At 40.3% G+C, this 19543-nt stretch overlaps 1 protein-coding gene across 5 annotated transcripts in view; it reads left to right on the top strand.

The window, feature by feature from the left end:
* The window catches only part of LOC136832485 (uncharacterized), a 161907-nt gene that overhangs the window by 137383 nt on the left and 4981 nt on the right, over window positions 1-19543 (top strand). For all 5 annotated transcript variants that reach the window (XM_067093366.1, XM_067093367.1, XM_067093369.1 and 2 more), the window contains 7 exons: window positions 11940-12273; window positions 13902-14053; window positions 14856-15000; window positions 15920-16190; window positions 17310-17440; window positions 18078-18228; window positions 18675-18877. In XM_067093366.1, coding sequence (XP_066949467.1) covers window positions 12001-12273; window positions 13902-14053; window positions 14856-15000; window positions 15920-16190; window positions 17310-17440; window positions 18078-18228; window positions 18675-18877 — 1326 coding nt within the window. In that variant the 5' untranslated portion in view covers window positions 11940-12000. The remainder of the gene's footprint in view (window positions 1-11939; window positions 12274-13901; window positions 14054-14855; window positions 15001-15919; window positions 16191-17309; window positions 17441-18077; window positions 18229-18674; window positions 18878-19543) is intronic.

The raw sequence follows: 19543 nt of genomic DNA, 5'->3' as shown, positions 1-19543 counted from the left end.
AAAGAAATACCCTGAGGCATTTACCACTGGGTGTTCTCAATTTTCCTTAAAATATTCATGACCTTTCTCCAAAAACGCAAAGATCCAATTCAGAGGGTTGCTCCATCTTCTTCTTCTTAGAAGACAAATTTTCCTTTTTTTATTTTTATCACTTATGTAACATTTTTTTTTAGCATATTACTGTTTTTTGGATAAAGAAGAACATATATTGTAAAATGTTTTCTTTCTAAATTTAGATCAGAGTTAGACAATTTTCCGATAATCAGTTGCAACTTCTTCTCTCTCTCTCTCTCTCTCTCTCTCTCTCTCTCTCTCTCTCTCTCTCTCTCTCTCTCTCTCTCTCTCTGCAAAGGAAGCGGTTTATGGCTTCACCCTTTCTACTCAAAACTGTGAAGTAAAGGAAAAACATAGTTCATATCCTTTACATTTTCCTTTGTTGATTCACTGACATTGGTGAATCAGCGCGTATTCCCAAAGCGTTGACCTCTAATATTGTAACGTAAGTTTAGAGTACATGAATCACATTGATTTCAGATTTTACTGAAAGACTGACTTGCTGTTCGAGGAATTGTTAAGACGACAAAGGCCAAGTTTCCATCATTTTGCGTTTGTTTTAAATTTCTGTTTTCAGTTCGATTGAAAAACCGCTTCACTGAACAAAATTAAAAGAGAATTTAAAGAGTATTTGTTAATGCATTCATAGTACACGACATCTGGATATGTGGATTGTATTCAGTTATGTTGTACGTGAGCTATATTTAATGTTGTGTGACGTACGCACATACGAACATCAAGACCCAACATCAACCAGATAGCTATTTCCTGCGAATATAAGAGCTGTCTTTAGGAGATATCGCCATATTGCACAATCTCGCCTTCGTGGAAGAAATTGCTCAGCGAAAATAAACGTATTTGTCTTTCCGTACCCCCCACCCCCTCCCCCTCGAGGGATCTGGCTGGCTGGGGGCTGAGGGGAGCGGGGTGGTGGGGTGTGGGGGGGCGCAGGGAGTTTAGTCAGTTCCACGCAGAAGGCGAGAGGAAATATACGCTTTAATGAAGGTTATTGTAATGGTTTTCTTAGTTATTTTTAAGTTATTTGTTATAAAAAACAAATTAACATCGTAACAAAGTGTGTGGATGTCGTTTAGGGTTTTTTATTGTTTTAGAATTCATTAATTTCATGAAGCTTAATTTAAATGTGCATTGCGTACTTGTTCCCTTAATGCTTTTGCGTGAATTCATCGTATCGTATGAACAGTAATATCGTCATTTATGTCATTGATTTGTCGTTATTATTGTTGTTCTTGTCGATGATCAGGTAACTGCGAGCAAAGACTTCCCACAATAACAACAGGTTACAATCTTCCATCTCTCAAGAAGCGGCATATTATACAAGCTTACTTTGGTGACCAGATCTACTTTCTTTTCTGTCTCTTGGTTTTACTGCCGTTATATTCTGGCTGATAAGGACATGATGCTACCTTCTCGATCAGCCTTCAAATTCAAAATTAAATTGGTCAGTCATGTCTAGGTTTTTAGTTTTCTGGGAAAGAAAACTATTGAGGTGCCTATTTGTCTGTCCGGCCTCAGATCTTAAAAACTACTGAGGCTAGAGGACTGCAAATTGGTATGTTGATCATCCACCCTCCAATCATCAAACATACCAAATTGCAGCCCTCTAGCCTCAGTAGTTTTTATTTTATTTAAGGTTAAAGTTAGCTTTGATCATGCGTCTGGCAGCGCTATAGGACAGGCCACTACCGGGGCGTGGTTAAAGTTTCATGGGCCGCGGCTCATACAGCATTATACGCCGTAGAGAAAACTCGATTGTGCCGAAGAAACTTCGGCGCATTTTTTACTTGTTTATTTTGAGATTGCAAGGCAGTTGATTTATCTATCTTAAAAAAGTTTATTGTACTTAGGAAACTGAGGCTGGAATTCTATATGGTGGCAATCTCCCAGTCTCCTTTAACTGTACCTCCATTCATATTATTTTTCTTCCACCTTGCTATCCACCTTCTCCTAACAATTATTTCATAGTTCAACTGCTTTGAGGTTTTCCTCCTGTTACACCTTTCAAGCCTTTTACTCTCAATTTCCTTTCCAGCGCTGAATGACCTCATAGATTCCCAGTGCTTGGCCTTTAAAGTCTGTATATTCTATTCCATTCTCATTAAGATTTTCGTAATATTAACGAAGCTGATTGAGATTAGATGAACTTATTAAGATGAGGCGAAGCCTTTGATGACAAAACGGTGATTATTTATTTATCTTTACCGGAAACAATTTCAGTCTTTCAGAACTCCCTTCTTAGTGTGGATAATTGCAGATGGGTATGATACCTATAAACTGCTTGTGGTAAAGGTTATAATTATTATTATTATTATTATTATTATTATTATTATTATTATTATTATTATTATTATTCATTTATTATTATTATTATTATTATTATTAATTATATTCGAAGGTGAGCCTATTCGTATTTATTATTATTATTATTATTAACCCTATTCATATTATTATTATTATTATTATTATTATTATTATTATTATTATTATTATTATTATTATTATTATTGTTCAGAAGATGAACCCTATTCATATGGTACAAGCCCACCAAAGGGGCCACTGACTCGAAATTCAAGCTTCCAAAGAATATTATGGTGTTCATTCAAAAAAAGTAAGAGAGGGCAGTAGGAAATAGAACAAGAAGAGATCACTTATTAGAAAAGCAAAAAATTAATTACAAAATAAATAAATAAATAGATAAAAATGTAAACAAAATATAAAATACAATTTTGTTTAGTGTTCCAAGAGGTGTTGTAAACTTGTTTACTAAGTTCGATTACTGCTTAAATAGATAAAATATATAAAATACAATATTGTTTAGTGTTCCAAGAGGTTTTTAACTTGTTCACTAAGTTCGATTACTGGTAGAACGGTCAAACTTTTTAGACACGCTTCTCCTAAGTCAAAATTCCACCGTTTTGGCATCTTGAGTTCAATTGAAGAGCCTGGCCTCACGTCGTTACGATAACCACGTCACGTTAACTGTTCTGAGTGGGTTTTTGAAACACCTAAGGAGACTAACTCTCACTTTACTTTAATTTTGACCCTCGGCTGAATGATTGAAAGGGTAGACAAGGAATATCAACACTAACTATTACCGTGTCGTAGATATTAAACAGATGGCCCGCTAACCCAACACTTTGATAACCAAATCTTTCATCTTTATGCAATTTGTATTTCTTTTTTGAGAAGATGCAAGAGTTGTTTATAATAATCATTATTATTTTATATATTTGTGAGTCGTGTTACCCAACCATTAAAACCTTCCTTCCTCCCAACTTCGTTTTACTTTTCAGTTCTTAGAAGCAATCATAGAGTTTTACAGCTCTACCAGAATAAATAGGTGAATATGTAAATAGAAATAAAATGAAATAAGATAAACGCTAATTTTGATCTATAAATCAAAATGAAATTAAATTAGATAACGTTAATTTCATGGCCGAAATCTCTAGGTGTTCAATCTAGATTGGAGTCATTAGTATTTTGATATTCCTCTTGAAGTTTTGCAAGTAACTATTTTATCTCTTCGAGAGAAGAGATCGATTGGCAAAGTTATTTTCACTGAACAGTCTCTCTCTCTCTCTCTCTCTCTCTCTCTCTCTCTCTCTCTCTCTCTCTCTCTCTCTCTCTCTCTCTCTCTCTCTCTTGCGCAGTTGCATTTCTGTAAATGATTTTCTCATTTTTAGATATAATTATTAGGCTCTCTCTCTAATTATCTCTCTCTCTCTCTCTCTCTCTCTCTCTCTCTCTCTCTCTCTCTCTCTCTCTCTCTCTTTCTTGCACAGCTGCATTTCTGTAAATGATTTTTCTCATTTTTATATATATAATTATGGGAATCTTCTCTCTCTCTCTCTCTCTCTCTCTCTCTCTCTCTCTCTCTCTCTCTCTCTCTCTCTCTCTCTCTCTCTCTCTCTCTCTCACAGTTGCATTTCTGTAAATGATTTTTCTCCTTTATAGATATAATTATTAGAATATTTTTCTCTCTCTCTCTCTCTCTCTCTCTCTCTCTCTCTCTCTCTCTCTCTCTCTCTCTCTCTCTCTCTCTCTCTGTGAGTTTCATGAATTCATGTAACTGCAGAGAGACGCTACAACTTCATTGCTTATGCGGTGGCTGCTTTTTGAGTCTGAACTCAAGGATAAGAAGAAGCTATAGGCATCTGAGAACACAGGGGAAAGTAATGAGTTCTAGGAAACGGCTGAGGAGAAACTGTGTGGTCAAAATGCACGACACGAGATACTGTTTGAAGGTCAAATGAACGTATGCCATTACTGATACAACCAGCTCGTGGCGATCGATATCAGCATCTTCGACGTATGTACAATGTAAGATACATATTAAGTAGTCTTGTCCTTGTGATTTCATCGTTCTGCTTGTGTGTGTGTGTGTGTGTGTGTGTGTGTGTGAGAGAGAGAGAGAGAGAGAGAGAGAGAGAGAGAGAGAGAATAATGACTGTTCGGACGCAAAAAGCGAGCCCATCGTTGCAAGAATTTTTCTTCGTGATCTCTGCCATTTCAGCCTCTCTGTAGCGAGATGACTCTGATGATGTTATTAAGGCAGACGGCAGTAGCATCCCGAGGAACCACCAGTCTAATGTGTGGTTAAGAGCCTCACGTATATGTGTGTATGTGTGCATGTACATGACTGCGTATAACAACAGACCCATCTACCAGCCCCTACCCCTCTCCCAATTCCTAGGGCCTTCATCCCAAACCCTCCCTCCTCGTGAAGAGCATTTCGTGACGCCAATGGGTTCTTGCTTCTATATTAAGCATTTGTGGCCCAGTACCTCTGAATCACCTTCAGCCATATTTAAGACGCCAGGGGAAAGAGAACCTTCCATTACTTTTGTCTCCGCGTCCATTCGAGTCCTTTGGGACATCTGCCCGCCTCTTGTCGAAATGGGAATGGGTGTTTATCCATTTTGTTTTCATTTTTAGTGAAACAGGTCGTTCCCTCCGGAAATATGGTGCGTTGGGGCGTCCTTTACGAAAGGCATGAAGGGGTTGAAATAGATATATGTTCTACGGACGCGCGATTGCTGATTAGAAAATTAGGAGAAGGCCACTTGCCTCCGCAATTGCGACCCTGTTGTAAAATCAAGCTCCGCCTTCCCCACCCCCCCTCTCTCTCTCTCTCTCTCTCTCTCTCTCTCTCTCTCTCTCTCTCTCTCTCAAAAAGGGTAGAGTGAGGCGTGGCTGAGGAGAATAAAGAGAGGTCGACGTCTTGGCAGCATGACCGATGGAGGGGTGTGTTCAAAAGTACGAACTAGGTGTGGAAACCGGAAAAGCATCTCTCTCTCTCTCTCTCTCTCTCTCTCTCTCTCTCTCTCTCTCTCTCTCTCCATCGACCAAAATAAACACCCATTTACATCCCGTCTTAAACTTACCGGGTCCAGGGACAGAGATCAGCAATCGCGAAGAACAACGCATCTCTTGAGTAACTTGATTCCTTGTATGTAGAGGGCGACGGGATGGGCAACCTCGTGACATTTATATAGCACAAGCTATTTAGAATGCTTATCTCATTACAGTACCGCAAACCTGAAGAATTTTGGCATCAGTGTGTCACTAAAAAATCTACTCATTCATCTTCTATAGTTCTTAATTTCCCTTCTTCAATTTTAGCCCCGTTAGCCTCTCTGGTGGGCGTCGGGCTCTATTCTGTCTCACCGGAGCTCGGAACTCTAGAATAAGCGGCAAAATAGGAAGCAAAATAAAAAATTGAATCTCTCTCCCCTCTCAGGTAGGCACCCGTTTCCATTCTGTCCCAGTGTTGCACAAAACTCGTTGAGAGGAAAAAAAATTTGGGGGGAATTACTCTCAGTCGTTGACCTACATGCGGTTCGTTTCAAGGAGGTCAGGAGCGACGCGAGGTGGGAAGTTGCTAATTAGCTTATCAAAAGCTCAGTGATAAAGTATGCCCATCTGGCATACTTTAGATCAAGTTGAGATGAATTAGGAGGGAGAGAAAAAAATTTTCTGGATATTAGACTTTGTCGTATGCGACCACTTCTTTTTTGTTTTGATTTAGTTATTTTCTTTTTTTTTTTTACAGTTCAGTTCTTGAATTGTTAATTTCTTGAGATATGCTTTTATCTTGTTAATGTATTTGCATACTTCGGAAGGCAAAATGCTTCAAATTTGATTGTTCTGTTATATACAACTTTTTAAATCAGTACCAGATAATTATAGAGCGGTCGGTTTGTCAGAAAGAAATATGTAGATATTTGTTTCATCTCTCTCTCTCTCTCTCTCTCTCTCTCTCTCTCTCTCTCTCTCTCTCTCTCTCTCTCTCTCTCTCTCTCTCTTGGGAACCTAAGATCAACTTTGATAGTTCTGTAATATACATTTTTTTTTATCAATATCTGATATTTATATAACAGTCAGTTTATCAGAAACAAATTATATATTTGTTTCACCTCTCTCTCTCTCTCTCTCTCTCTCTCTCTCTCTCTCTCTCTCTCTCTCTCTCTCTCTCTCTCTCTCTCTCGGGAACCTAAGGTCACATCCATGCTTCCTGTTTTAAAGGTCACGTAAGGTTAAGGCACCGTTCCTTCTATGAATCAAGGTGATGAGGAAGATTTCATGATTTTTCATTTTACAAAGCAGAGGTTGTCTTATATTCACCTGCCTCCTTTTTCAAAGGAATTCCATTAAGATGTTGCAGTTCTAGAGCACAGGAATGTTTTACTGCCACTGGCTGAGTTTTACCTAGAAAGTACCATATTTTGCTCTGGGCTATCCAGATCTTTATTCTCTATTTTTCCTCATGATAAAAGCATTAGAAGGTTATTATGTATAGCGCTTTTTTTCACTTTTTTTTAGGGCTAAGTTAATGCGAGGAATTAATCATACCAGACAGATTTACTTTCAGTTAGTTTCAGTCATTTCTAGATCATCTGGTTAATTTTACCTTGAAGGGTAGATTTGCCTCTGAAATGAAACGTGGGAACAAAGGAGAGCAGGGGGGGCAGAGCAAATGCAAAAGCATTTCCTCAAGGGCAAAAGTTACACTTTCGAAGAAAGCATTATCTGTCATTATGAAAGCACGCTTGGGAAGTACACTCTCTCCTGCTGTCATTCTCTGAGAAGGGCACTTTTCCTGACTCTCTCTCTCTCTCTCTCTCTCTCTCTCTCGGGGAGAAGACTACGATGGACACCAGTCCCCCCCCCAACTTCCATACCCTGGGCATCGCTGGCGAATTCAGAGGCAGGGCATAAGAAGGGCATCAGTATGCTAACGAAGGGACAACGACTTTCCGGGCTACAGCGATGTGTATTTATCGCCCAACCTGCTGAAAGGTTTATGGTCGTTTGCAGTGGTGTGGATTTCATGTACTGGGACGTTAGTTTTTTTTTTTTTTTTAGTTTCCTTGTTAACCCCGGTCGATCCCATTTTACAAGGTCAACCTGTGTTATCTCCTTAGGTCTGTTTTTTTTAGTTTCCTGTGAAGGAAAGCTATCGAGATGCCTCTTTGTCTGTCCGTCCGCGCTTTTTCTCTCCGCCCTCAGATCTTAAAAACTTCTGAGGCTAGAGGGTTGCAAATTGGTATGTCGATCATCCACCCTCCAGTCATCTGACATACCAAATTGCAGCCCTCTAGCCTCAGTAGTTTTTATTTTATTTAAGGTTAAAGTCAGCCATGATCGTGCGTCTGGCAGCCATATAGGTGCCAACTGCACAGGCGGCCACCAGGCCACGGCTGAAAGTCTCATGGGCCACGGCTGAGAGTTTCATTGGCCGTGGCTGAGAGTTTCATAGAGCAGTATACGCTGTACAGAAAACTCGCTTGCGCCGAAGAAACTTCGGCGCATTTTTTACCTGTTAAAGGGTTCCCCCTGCGTAATCGCTATATGACTGATTGCTTTATAAAATTTAGGCTGTAATGCTGCAAAAGAAAATTCAGTACGGTGTGCAGCACGTCATGCAAAAATGCCTCTAAGTGGCACCACAGTCGAGGGAGAAACTAATGGTCGAATAAATCATTTGGGAGAATCCAGACAGGAGGTAAGGAGAGACTCATTCCTCTTCTTCTTCTGCTTTCCGCGTTGATGTTGCGTCGGACCGGTATCGCTTTGCAAGCGTTTCCCCGAGGCATTGTGCTTGCATGATTTGCAAACAGAACCTGTTCGAGTTGCCGTTTAGTGTTTGCAAAGACAACGAAGATTTATTTCGACTGGTGAGTTCCACAGGTCGATGATTCACGGCCGTGCCGAGTTTGCCTTCAAATCAGAGTCTTCCAGATGAATCCTTGATCTATGACCGACGGAGTAATTGTCTCTTGAGCTGCCGCGCTGAAAGATAGGTAGATATTTCGATGTAAAGCAGATGAAGAGATGTACGAAGGAGACCTAAAGAAATGGGAAAGATAAATAAATGGTACTGTGATGAATGTGCAGGATGATGTATGTACGTGCGCGGTTGAGAGAGAGAGAGAGAGAAGAAGGGGGGTGGCCATACTATGTGCATTATCCAGTTAACTTGTGGTCAGGTTTAAAAAATGCATTGTTTATCTAATTGATTTCACTCCTTCTCCGGGTTGTTGCACCTCTCCCACTTGATGGATTCTTTGTTGTAAATTCAGCTCTTGGTGCGGGAGGCAGGATGGAAAGCCTGAATTGGATTGTTCTATTTTTACCATTATATCTTTGATTACTGTTGACGTTTGTTCGTATGCATGTATAGAGAGAGAGAGAGAGAGAGAGAGAGAGAGAGAGAGAGAGATTGTGTGTGTGTTTTGCGACGAGAAAGGACCGGAAAATGGACTGTCAACATTCTTTTGTTTTTATATACAAGTCCAGTCGATAGAATCAAATGGGTAATGTCCTCTAGAGAGTTGACTAACATTCGGCCGTTGCGTTTTTGCATTTATTTTTCTTTTGCGAAATCCCTTATCTCATCCTCATCTTGGAATCATGGACTGGTTCTGCCTGTCCGAAAGATAATTAACTGCCTCAATTGCTTTAACTTCTGCTAATCCTGAAATATTCGCAATTTTACTTAAACCAGTTATTTTCAGGCACTTTGAATCTGAATTTGTTCTTTCAAATCTGATTATCCGTCAGTTCCCACGTCCAGTTTTCCCATTGTGTTTTTACGAAATGGTAATTCAGCCTCTCGCTTCTTCAACTCTTTTGACATTCAAGTTACTTAAAACTTGTCCTGGAAAAAGTGCTTGGTCCAAGAGACTGAATTAATCTCTAGAGAGTTGAGTGTTCCTTCATTGCAGTTACATATAATCTAAATAACTTTTTTTTTTGAAGGCACCGAAGGAACTCTAACATAATATAGCTTTGTATAACTGTCAGTTCACTTACCAGGTTCATAGTTTCAACTGCCAGATAACAAGTACTATCGACATCACTGCTGCATAAGACCAAGCACTGGGACCTATGAGGTCATTCAGCGCTGAAAATAAAATTGACAGTGAGAAGGTTCGAAAAGTGTGGCCAAGAGGAAAATCTAGCAGTTGCACTCTGAAACAGTCGTCAGAGAGGGAGAGAGAGAGAGAGAGAGAGAGAGAGTGGAAAGTCAGATGGAAGAAAGAGAATGTGAACGGAGGTACAGTAAAAGGAATGCAAGAGGTTGCAGCTATGGGCCCTAAGGGACTCCGTGCGAAGACCCTTCCCCACGGGGTTCGCCTCCGATAACTCATTCGTCACCCAGTATACCGAGAAATCCGATATCCGTATAATTGCAACTTCTGCAGAATAATGAGAGGATAGGCCGTTCATCTCCGAATCCTTTTAGGGAACACAGAGAAAGCGAGAGCCTAGCATTACGGGTCTTCAAGACTTAGTTTATGACCTCGGAAGAGACTCTTGATGAGGGCTGAGCCCATCGAAGGATTTGCCTAGTGGAAGATAGATGAGAGGATGCTTTAATTATTAGGTGAGCAGAAGTTCTAAGCAAGGCGTGTCTTATGAGGCTCCTCGCGAGGTGAGAAGAAAAGGGAGGAGGAGGAGGTGGAGGAGGAGGAGGTGGAGGAGGAGGAGGAGGAGGAGGTGGAGGTGGAGGTGGAGGTGGAGGAGGAGGAGGAGGAGGAGGGGAGGGAGGTACTTACGGTGAAAAGGATTTTCAAGTCCGTTTTTTTTTTTTACGTGAAATTGCTTGCTTGGCGGGAATCTTTAATGACTAGTTAGGATAATCCTAGCTTGCATGTGTAATAGGTGTTTCCTATTGTAAGTATATACACTTATGTATATAAATGTATATATATATATATATATATATATATATGTGTGTTCGTGTGTGTGTGTGTTCTGAAACGATTTTGATAGTTGGGAATCCACGGTAAATATTTGCCTGAATTTAGTAGGTATCGGTACGTATGGGTTGAGATAAATTAGATTCTCATCCTTATTTTTTATTCCAGGCTCATGGTCGAAGCACTAACTTCAGTAATGAAATCTCCGTAGGATCGAACCCAGATTCAGTGTACAAAAAATGGCATCTATTTTGTCCAGTCAAAACTCTAAGCTAGTTTCAGGAACTTCAGTGAGGTCTCTCAGAGGTTCAAGGTTCGACGATACTGTCTGTCTGTCACGCAGAAGCCTGATTTGGAGTCAAGGGAGAGAGGAACTCTTAGTGAACTGTGTATCTTAATGTAACGTCAGGAAATGTGCGGACATTTAGTGCTTAAACATACACACTGTTTGTATACTTGTAGCCTAGGCCTGTAGTGATGAGTCTATAATATATATTCTGGGTATTTTACATAATTAACCTCGCCTGACCTTTTTGCCTTCATGCTTTACCCTGGAAAAGGCATTCTGCTTAATATTGTACAGTTTGTTGACGAGAGAGAGAGAGAGAAAGAAATAAAATAATGTAGTCTTACCTACAACCTGTTTTCAATAATGAGAAAGAAAACGATATCGAACTTAACATTTTAAGGATGACAAGATGATATTTGAGTCACATGTTGTGGCTTAGTAGCTTATCATAAAAGCAGGGATGCTTATTGGAATAGATTATTGCCCATTGGCGTCGCCAGTGGGTATGCCCCACGTTGCTCGCTCTCTCTCCCTCGTCAGTATTGAGTCAGAAGCGTAATAAAATCAATTCATCCCAAAATTTCATCCAATACTCCGACGGGAAATCATATATCTCTTCGTCTCCTCTCCGGTGCTAATTAAGTCTTACACGTGAGTTAGTCATGAACTGAATATATATAAGTGTGTGTATGTATGTATGTATAACTGAATCACGAAAATACGGAACGTGATGAATATATAAATAAAGACAAAATCCACGAAGGAAAGAGAAACAGTGGAGTGTTGCAAGGCCTTTCGACTTTTAGTCCTTTACTTATATACAGTATATATACATGTGTATATATATGTATGTATATATATATATATATATATATATATATATATATATATATATGAGAGAGAGAGAGAGAGAGAGAGATTTACAAGCTTGTCACGGTCACTTTGCCTCGGAACAAATTCTTTAAAGCCAGACTTGTAGAATAATGACAGACGCCATTAATTAATTGTCTTTACTCCGTCGTCTAGATGAGCAACTAGACCAAGGGCCGAAATTATCCATGATTAGGCAGTTTTTTTAAGTGGCCAAGAATGACTGGCCGGGGTGTCAAAGGAGGGAGTAATTCCCTTCTTGGTCTCTCGTAGTTGTTAAGAGTTGAAATTGGGTTTAGGAGTAAAGCTTTTGACAGAGTTCGTTTCGTTCCTCTCTCTCTCTCTCTCTCTCTCTCTCTCTCTCTCTCTCTCTCTCTCTCTCTCTCTCTCTCTCTCTGGACAGTAGATTCTATATCTGAACCTCTAAAAGTTGTGAATTAAGTAAAATTAATGTCTAATGAAATGAAGGTTCTGAAATGACGATCTCTCTCTCTTGACAGGTATCGTCATGGTTATGAAAGGAACTAAATAGTGGAGAGTTCCCTGCCCCACTTCTTCAAGATGGCAGGGGCACCACCTCCTCCTCCTCCGCCCCCTTTCATCCAGGGGGCCACTGCTGTGGCTGCTGCGGCGAGCGTGAGTGGAGGAGGTTTTCCACCCCCATTTCCACACCTGACTCCCCCTGTCCACCATATCCCTCGCCCGTTGCCCTTCCCCGGGTTGCCAAGTGCGGAGTCCCTGTTGCACTACTCCTTCCCTTCGCAGGCGGACACTCTTGCGTACGTGGACGCCCTCAAGCACTCGGATCTCAGTGACTGGAGGTCCTTGCAGGAGGTGAGTGGGACCTTGAGCGTTTCGTCGTTTCTCAGTGACTGGAGTCCTTGCAGGGGGTGAGTTGGACCTTGAGTATTTAATTTCTTCCTCAGTGACTGGAGTCCTTGCAGGAGGTGAGTTGGACCTTGAGTATTTCGTCGTTTCACAGTGACTGGAGGCCTTGCAGGGAGTGAGTGGGACCTTGAGCATTTAATTTCTTTCTCAGTGACTGGAGTCCTTGCAGGTGGTGAGTTGGACCATGAACATTTCGTCATTTCTTTCCCAGTGACTGGAGTCCTTGCAGGAGGTGAGTGGGACCTTGAGTATTTCGTCGTTTTTCCTCCCTGTGACCTTGACATTGAACTCTGTGATGCAGGTTTAGCTTGAAGTTTTCATTTGCGTTATGCTAAAGAATATTTCATGATAGTTGTCTAATGATAATAAGCTGTCGAACTTAAGCATGTTTTAATCATGGTTTTCATGAAGGAACAATATGTAAAAAAGGCGTTTTATACTATGTCTAAAATATTGTAATTGCTGCTGGAATATATCTTTTATCAAATGCACGTGCCGTCGTCGGATGGTAAAATAAAAGGATATCGACAAATATCAAACTGCGTTGAGCAAATTTCATATCTGCTAGAAACTCATGATTTGATTGACAAAAAATAAATAAAGAGGGGAATCTGGATTCATGAGAGCAAAGTCTGCTGATTAGAACGTACAGAAATTGTACACTTCAATTTATCTTTTAAAAGGATTAAGTCGAACAACCTAACAAAGAAGTAATCCATCCAGTTTTGCAAATGAGGTCATACCAAGTAAGAAATGTCAGAATGATTAGGCTCGCGAGGAAAGGTAGGGATCATTTTGAAACTAAAGATAAATCAAATTTCTAAGTGTAGTTATAGATGATGTTTCCTTGAAACTGTACCTACCCTGACAGACCCATTAATTGATTTCATTGTGACTGTATCTTCTGAAATCCTTGTTCCAAGGATCCTATTTTGTTGGGACAGGCCTAATTAGAATGTTAACTGTTTATTCAAATTTCAAAGAACTTCCCGATTGCCGACTATATTTGGATGCTTTGTCCACCGAAAATAAACCTTTATCTTAGATTTATGAGTAAAACGAAGTTATCCACAGTTTGGCATATCCTAGCAGAGGCCAGTACGCAGTAAATGTGCCTCGCTGTCGAACTTCTCAGTTCTAGAGGTCCTTTTATCCTCACATCGTTGGACTGTGGGACAGTCTCTCTGAGGATTCAACGCATCATTACTCTCAAACAATTCTCCTGGTATTTTCATAATTTAGTAACAGTTTTATGTATTTATTTATAAATGTGTTAATTTATTTTTTTATTTTCTATCAGATGATCTCTTCTTCCTGTATTTCCTATGACCTTCTGTTACTTCTTTCTAATGAACACCATATTCGTTGGAAAATTGAAAATTTCTCAAGACAGTGGCCCCTGAGCTGTGGTGGGCTTGCCCGACATGCATAGCGTTCACCTGAATAATGATGATAATAATGGCAATGTTTTTGCTCTGAATGCTGCGTCATTCGCCAATGTATTTGTTTTTCGCCCTGAATGCTACGCCATTGGTTAATGTATATCTTCTTCTTCTTCTTCTTCCTCCTTTTAGGTAGCTGCCAGAGCGGGAGGTGGATCTTGTTCAGGGGCTGTCACGACCTCGGTGCTGACCGCTCTGTATCTCCTCGGCCTGTTCAATCTCTGCTCTGCTTCCCCGGTCTCCTGCTGCGTCCTCCCGGCCTCCGGAAGGAGACGACGAAGAAGGTGAAAGAGACAAAAAGACTTTTTCCCCCATACTTCCATTTTCACTTATTAGTATGGGATTTGATTGTAGAGTTTAGGCCAATGGCCAAGCGTTGGAACCTATGAGGTCGGTCAGAGCTGAAAGGGAAATTGGCAGTTAGAAGGTTTGAAAGGTGTAGCAGTTGGTAGAGAGGGGTTGGTGAGTCAGGTGGAAGAAAGAGAATGTCAACGGAGGTACAGTAAAAGGAATGAAGGGTTGCAGCTGGGTGCCGAAGGGACGCTGCATAGAACCTTCAGTATAATGCCTGTGGTGCACTGATTATCATGATCTTCCTTCTTTTCAGAAGCATATCGTGTTCCTCTGTCACTTGGCCTCACAGTGTAGACTGGATATAAAGTTTAGTTGCTTTTCCTGTCCACATTTTCTGGGGCGAGTGATTAGTCCCATTCTAGAGGGGAAACTCACAGACGCACTCAGACATTATGGCTGGAAATCAGTGAAGTCCTCGAGGTTCATTGTAGTGTTTAAGAAAAATTCATATTTATGTATCCATGCAGCTCCTCATGTTCCATTAGTAAAAAACTACAGAGATAACGTTGAGCTCTTATTATAGATATAAATAAAACAAAGCTCTGACAGAGCTTCAAGAACAGAGCTGGCTGGTGTGCAGGGCGTTTGGCCTCTACAGAAGCACAAAACCAACTCGTTATTGTGGCCATTGTTAGGCTAAGGTTGTCAGGAGTGGCTTTGTCATGTGATTTAAGTATATCTTCTACTCTATCTAAAGAATGTTCTCCATATTTACTTTTTTTTTTTTTAAAGGACTGTGGATGCCACCCTGCCTCCTTTGTTGAACAACCTACAACACAACCTATCGAGTCTTTCGCTGGAGCAGTTTCGAGATTTACCTCACGTCGCGACTCCTGATGGAGGAAGGATACCACTGCACATATCGGTGGTCGATCAGGTGAGTTGAAAGCAGTTTTTTTTCTGTCCGCCCTCAGATCTTGAAAACTACTGGTGCTAGAGGGCTGCAAATTGGTATGTTGATCATCCACCCTCCAATCACCAAATGTACCAAATTGCAGCCCTCTAGCCTCAGTAGTTTTTATCTTATTTAAGGTTAAAGTTAGCCATAATCTTGCTTCTGGCAACGATATAGGAGAGGCCACCACCAAGCCATGGTTAAAGTTGCGTGGGCCGCCGCTCGTACAGTATTACACCAAGACCACCTAGAGATAGATCTGTTTTCGGTGGCCTTGATTACACTCTGTAGCGGCTGTACAGAAAACTCGATTGCGCCGAAGAAACTTTGGCGCATTTTTTACTTGTTGAATTAGTAATTAGTTATTTAATGTGGTCATCTTCTAAGATACACTCCTGTCCCTAAGACGCCATATAGCGTACGTTCATCGTTGCCAGAAATCTTAGCTGGCGTATATGCTGAGGTCTCTCTAGATCAGAGGTGTTTCATATGCCGGGTGTGCTCTAATGACTGGAATTCCTCTTCAGATTCAAGTTCAGGTGCTTAAAATACTGCTATACGGAAGGGTAGCCTATAAGGATGGAATCTGATCATGCACTGACTATTGGCAGCTCTAATTTTTGTTAAAAGACGAAAACATTTTCAACAGAATCGGTTGGTTAATTCAGCTGTAGAATCTGGTATGACAGCTCCTATGGTCATGATTGTAAATACTTTCATATTTTACAGTCGAAAAATTGTATGTTAAGCAGTTAAAATACTAACAACAAAGGTTTGCACCTTTTGAAAAATGCCATTCCTCGGAGACATCGGGAGAGACGGTAATTACCTTCCTCATCTCGGCACCCGGAGAAGAACCCCTTTTACTCTTACACTGGCGCTTTTCCCTTTTTCGTAACAGGTGCGGAAATTATGGGATTCGAACCCCCATCTCCTGTCGTCAGTGCCTTGTTCGTCGCCGACCGAGTCTGTGAGGTCCTCCTTTATCACACTCAGTGGGGTGGCATCCGGCCTCATCCTGGAATACAGTGTGGCTCAGTTGACGCAGTGTTACCCTGACGACACGCCAGATCCGCACATCCCCCCAAAAATTTGGTTCTTCCCCATTCCCAATACTACTCCGCCCCCTAAATATCCTGTGATTACACTGCCGTCCGAAATTCCTGTCAAAGGTGAGCTGCAGGATTCCATGTTTTCAGGAAGATTTGCTGTAGATATGTGAAACATAATTAGTAATGAATCTTATTAGTTCCTTATATTCCATTGTTTACCATTCTGCAAACGGGAATATCAGCCGAGAGAGACTTGTTCCACTACAGTACTCTGTGTAGAAGATTAAAGTTATTTGATAACGAACTATAAGAAGCCTTTTTTAAACACAGTTTATTCCTGTATGCCTGTTTAACTATTCAACATAACCTCCGGGATACCAAAATCGTCATTAAGTGAACATTATAATGGTGATAAGTTGTAAAAACATGAATGCTTACATTACTGGAACCCAAGTCTTACCCAGCTAGGCCATGTCAGTTTAATGCCACGTTTCGAGATGTAAAGATTCTAAGCTTATCGTTTTAACTGAATTTTGGTTAAATTGCAGAGTTAAAGATTGGAAGTGAAAAAGCACCTTCCTATCGGTACTTAATACTTATCTGAATTGCTTAAACGCTTGGTAATGTTTGAGAAGAGGAGGTATGGCAGACTCTCTGCTGGTAGAATATCTTTAGATTAGTCCAGTCATGTTTACGTTTGAATATAATTGATTAATTTAGATTTGATTTAGAGCAGTTACTCCTCTAATATTGTAGGACTGGCAATCCTGTCTACAAATTTGAACTTTGAACACCCTTGTAGAGTTAGTCTTATTTACTTTTGAATATAATTGATTAATGTAGATTCGATTTAGTAGTTACTCCTCTAATATTGTAGGACTGGCAATCCTGTCTACAAATTTGAACTTTGAACACCCTTATAGAGTCAGTCTTATTTACTTTTGAATATAATTGATTAATGTAGATTCGATTTAGTAGTTACTCCTCCAATATTGTAGGACTGGCAATCCTGTCTACAAATTTGAACTTTGAACACCCTTATAAGTCAGTCTTATTTACTTTTGAATATAACTGATTAATGTAGATTCGGTTTAGATAGTTACTCCTCTAATATTGTAGGACTGACAATCTTGTTCTACAATTTGAACTTTGAACACCCTTGTATTTTGTAACTGATTCATCATTTTTCTGTGGCCTGTGACCCAGATGACCTTCTCCTTGACAATAATAATTTCACAGGTGACGATGAAGAGGATGACGGATGCGAAAGGAACGAAGTGCCTCTAGGATACGACAAATGTGCCGCCTTGCTCTCAGCGGACAATTGTCCCTACAAACACTGGGTCCTCCTGAACAAGGAAACTGGCATGGTCGGTATGGGCGCCTTTGGGGAATTTTAGCTCTCCTTTTTGGGGGAGGGGAGGTGTAGGGGAAAGGTGTTAAGTTTTTCATTGATCTAATGTAGTGAAGTTTGGAAAACAGACAATTCCTATCTTGCTTTATTGCTACTTAATTGACCTGAAGTTTACAGTTTTAGTTCAGTGTTGCCTTTGATTGTGACTCCAGAAGTTTTCACTTCGTCAAGGAATTGAAATGTATTGAGACTTACCCTTTTGAATTCTTTTAGTTGTTTAATCAGATTACATAGTGTATGAAGTGATATTTCATATCACATTAATGTAAGGTACTATTTTTTGGCTTCCTTGATTGATATCAGAGGGAAAATTCTGAGGAAATTACATATAAGTTTATATATTGGAAAGATTGACCTTTGCATGAGTGACATTCTTGTGGGTCAACTGATGGGAAAATTATATGTTTTAATGACTTGTTTGTTTAATAGAAAAATTGATAAACAAAAACCTCTGTGAGATATAAAAATATTAGGAATGTAAAGTCTTTCTACTTAAAACTTACATGAAAACTGTAATATTCGATGCTTTAATCAAGTGGTCCATAAGTGGACTATATTGTCTGTACTAATCACTTGGATTTCGTATTTCTTAGGGAGAATGTGTGCCTCGCCTGTGCTCTGAAAACTTCGTCTACGTGGAAGCTGATGAGATGTGTCACGATATCAACGAGCCGGGTATTTGCCCTGGAAATAGGAGACTTTACCTCACTGCCTCAGGAAATGCTGTTTGTGATTGTCCTGAAGGTAAGTGGCTGCTCTCACAGCCTCGGATATATGTCGACACTTAAACTGCTCCAGTCAGTAGAAGCTGCAATTAGGACGTGACAAATTCCAGGGCTTCTTTTCATAGGCACTCTAAGTCTTTTGCAAATGGTAACGTTTTTGTATCCTTCATCTGTCATTTTTGTTTCCGGGAAATTATGGCGTCATTTACAATTTCAGGTGCATTTATAATTAATACACCTTTCTTTTATTCTTTTGATAGCCATAAATCAATCTGGTCTTTATTAACCTTAGTCCTTGTTAAAGAAAATTTGGGAACTTCACTTTACATGGCTTATTTTCACCAGGAAAAGGAATTAACTGAGATTGCATGATAAGGTATAGTGCAACAGCCATGTGCAAATGCTTTTTGTGGTCAATATTAAACTTGTTTTACATTATTCCTAAATTTTACTTTAATAATTTAGGGATGTTTCCGGGCCCACAAGACACCTGTTACTTCCTTCACGAGCCAGCCTACTGTCTCAAAGGGTCAGTCCTGCAGTTTGACAAGCCAACCAAGTCTCTGGTGTGCAGACCCGATCCTTGCGGCCACATCAACAACAACTTGTGGCCGGATGATCTGCCCTACGCACCTCACAAAGACGGATTTTGCTATCAGTTCAACGAGGTTAGCACGCCTGACATTTTTAGAGGATTTGCATATTGCTATATGTTAAGTTTTAGCAAGTTTCTGTTGATGCCAATTCAATTTATTAGTCAATTAACTAGAATAGTGTTTGAAATTGGTAGATTATTTAGCGCATATGCCACGACAGGTCTCCCGGACTGCTGTGAGATTGAAAATGGGTTCGCCGCGTAGAATTCCTGCTCGCCACCCATCACGCCATCATTCTGGTCATCCCCGTGTTATATGTCATAGTAAAACTGCAAATGCAAAACATGTATGGGCAATGTCATGCAGAGAGATTTGTAGTAATGTTTAATACTGATGCCATGAATAGCAAAGTTCTGGGGAAATACTCTTAAGCCGTTTTCTGTTGCTCGGGAAGAAATGGAACCAAAAGAGTCAAACTTATCAGGTACCTCCTCAGAGAGTCATTCCCAGCCAGTGAGAAATGGCGTGGGGAATCACCTCTGGTACATTAATGTTCGTTTCGACAAGAGGTTTTGATAAACGATGCCGGAATTTCAGGAATGTTTTAGTTTCGGCGTGAGGAGTCCACAAAGATAGTCACTGAGAGATGATGCTGCCTTGACCAGTGCTGAAAATGAGACTGGTCTCCAGCACAACAGTTTCCTCAGTAATCTGGATGTCACTGATCTATGAAAAAAG

This window comes from Macrobrachium rosenbergii, chromosome 50 (genome assembly GCF_040412425.1).
Source record: "Macrobrachium rosenbergii isolate ZJJX-2024 chromosome 50, ASM4041242v1, whole genome shotgun sequence".
NCBI lineage: Eukaryota > Metazoa > Arthropoda > Malacostraca > Decapoda > Palaemonidae > Macrobrachium > Macrobrachium rosenbergii.
This window is presented reverse-complemented; position numbering and strand designations above follow the sequence as displayed.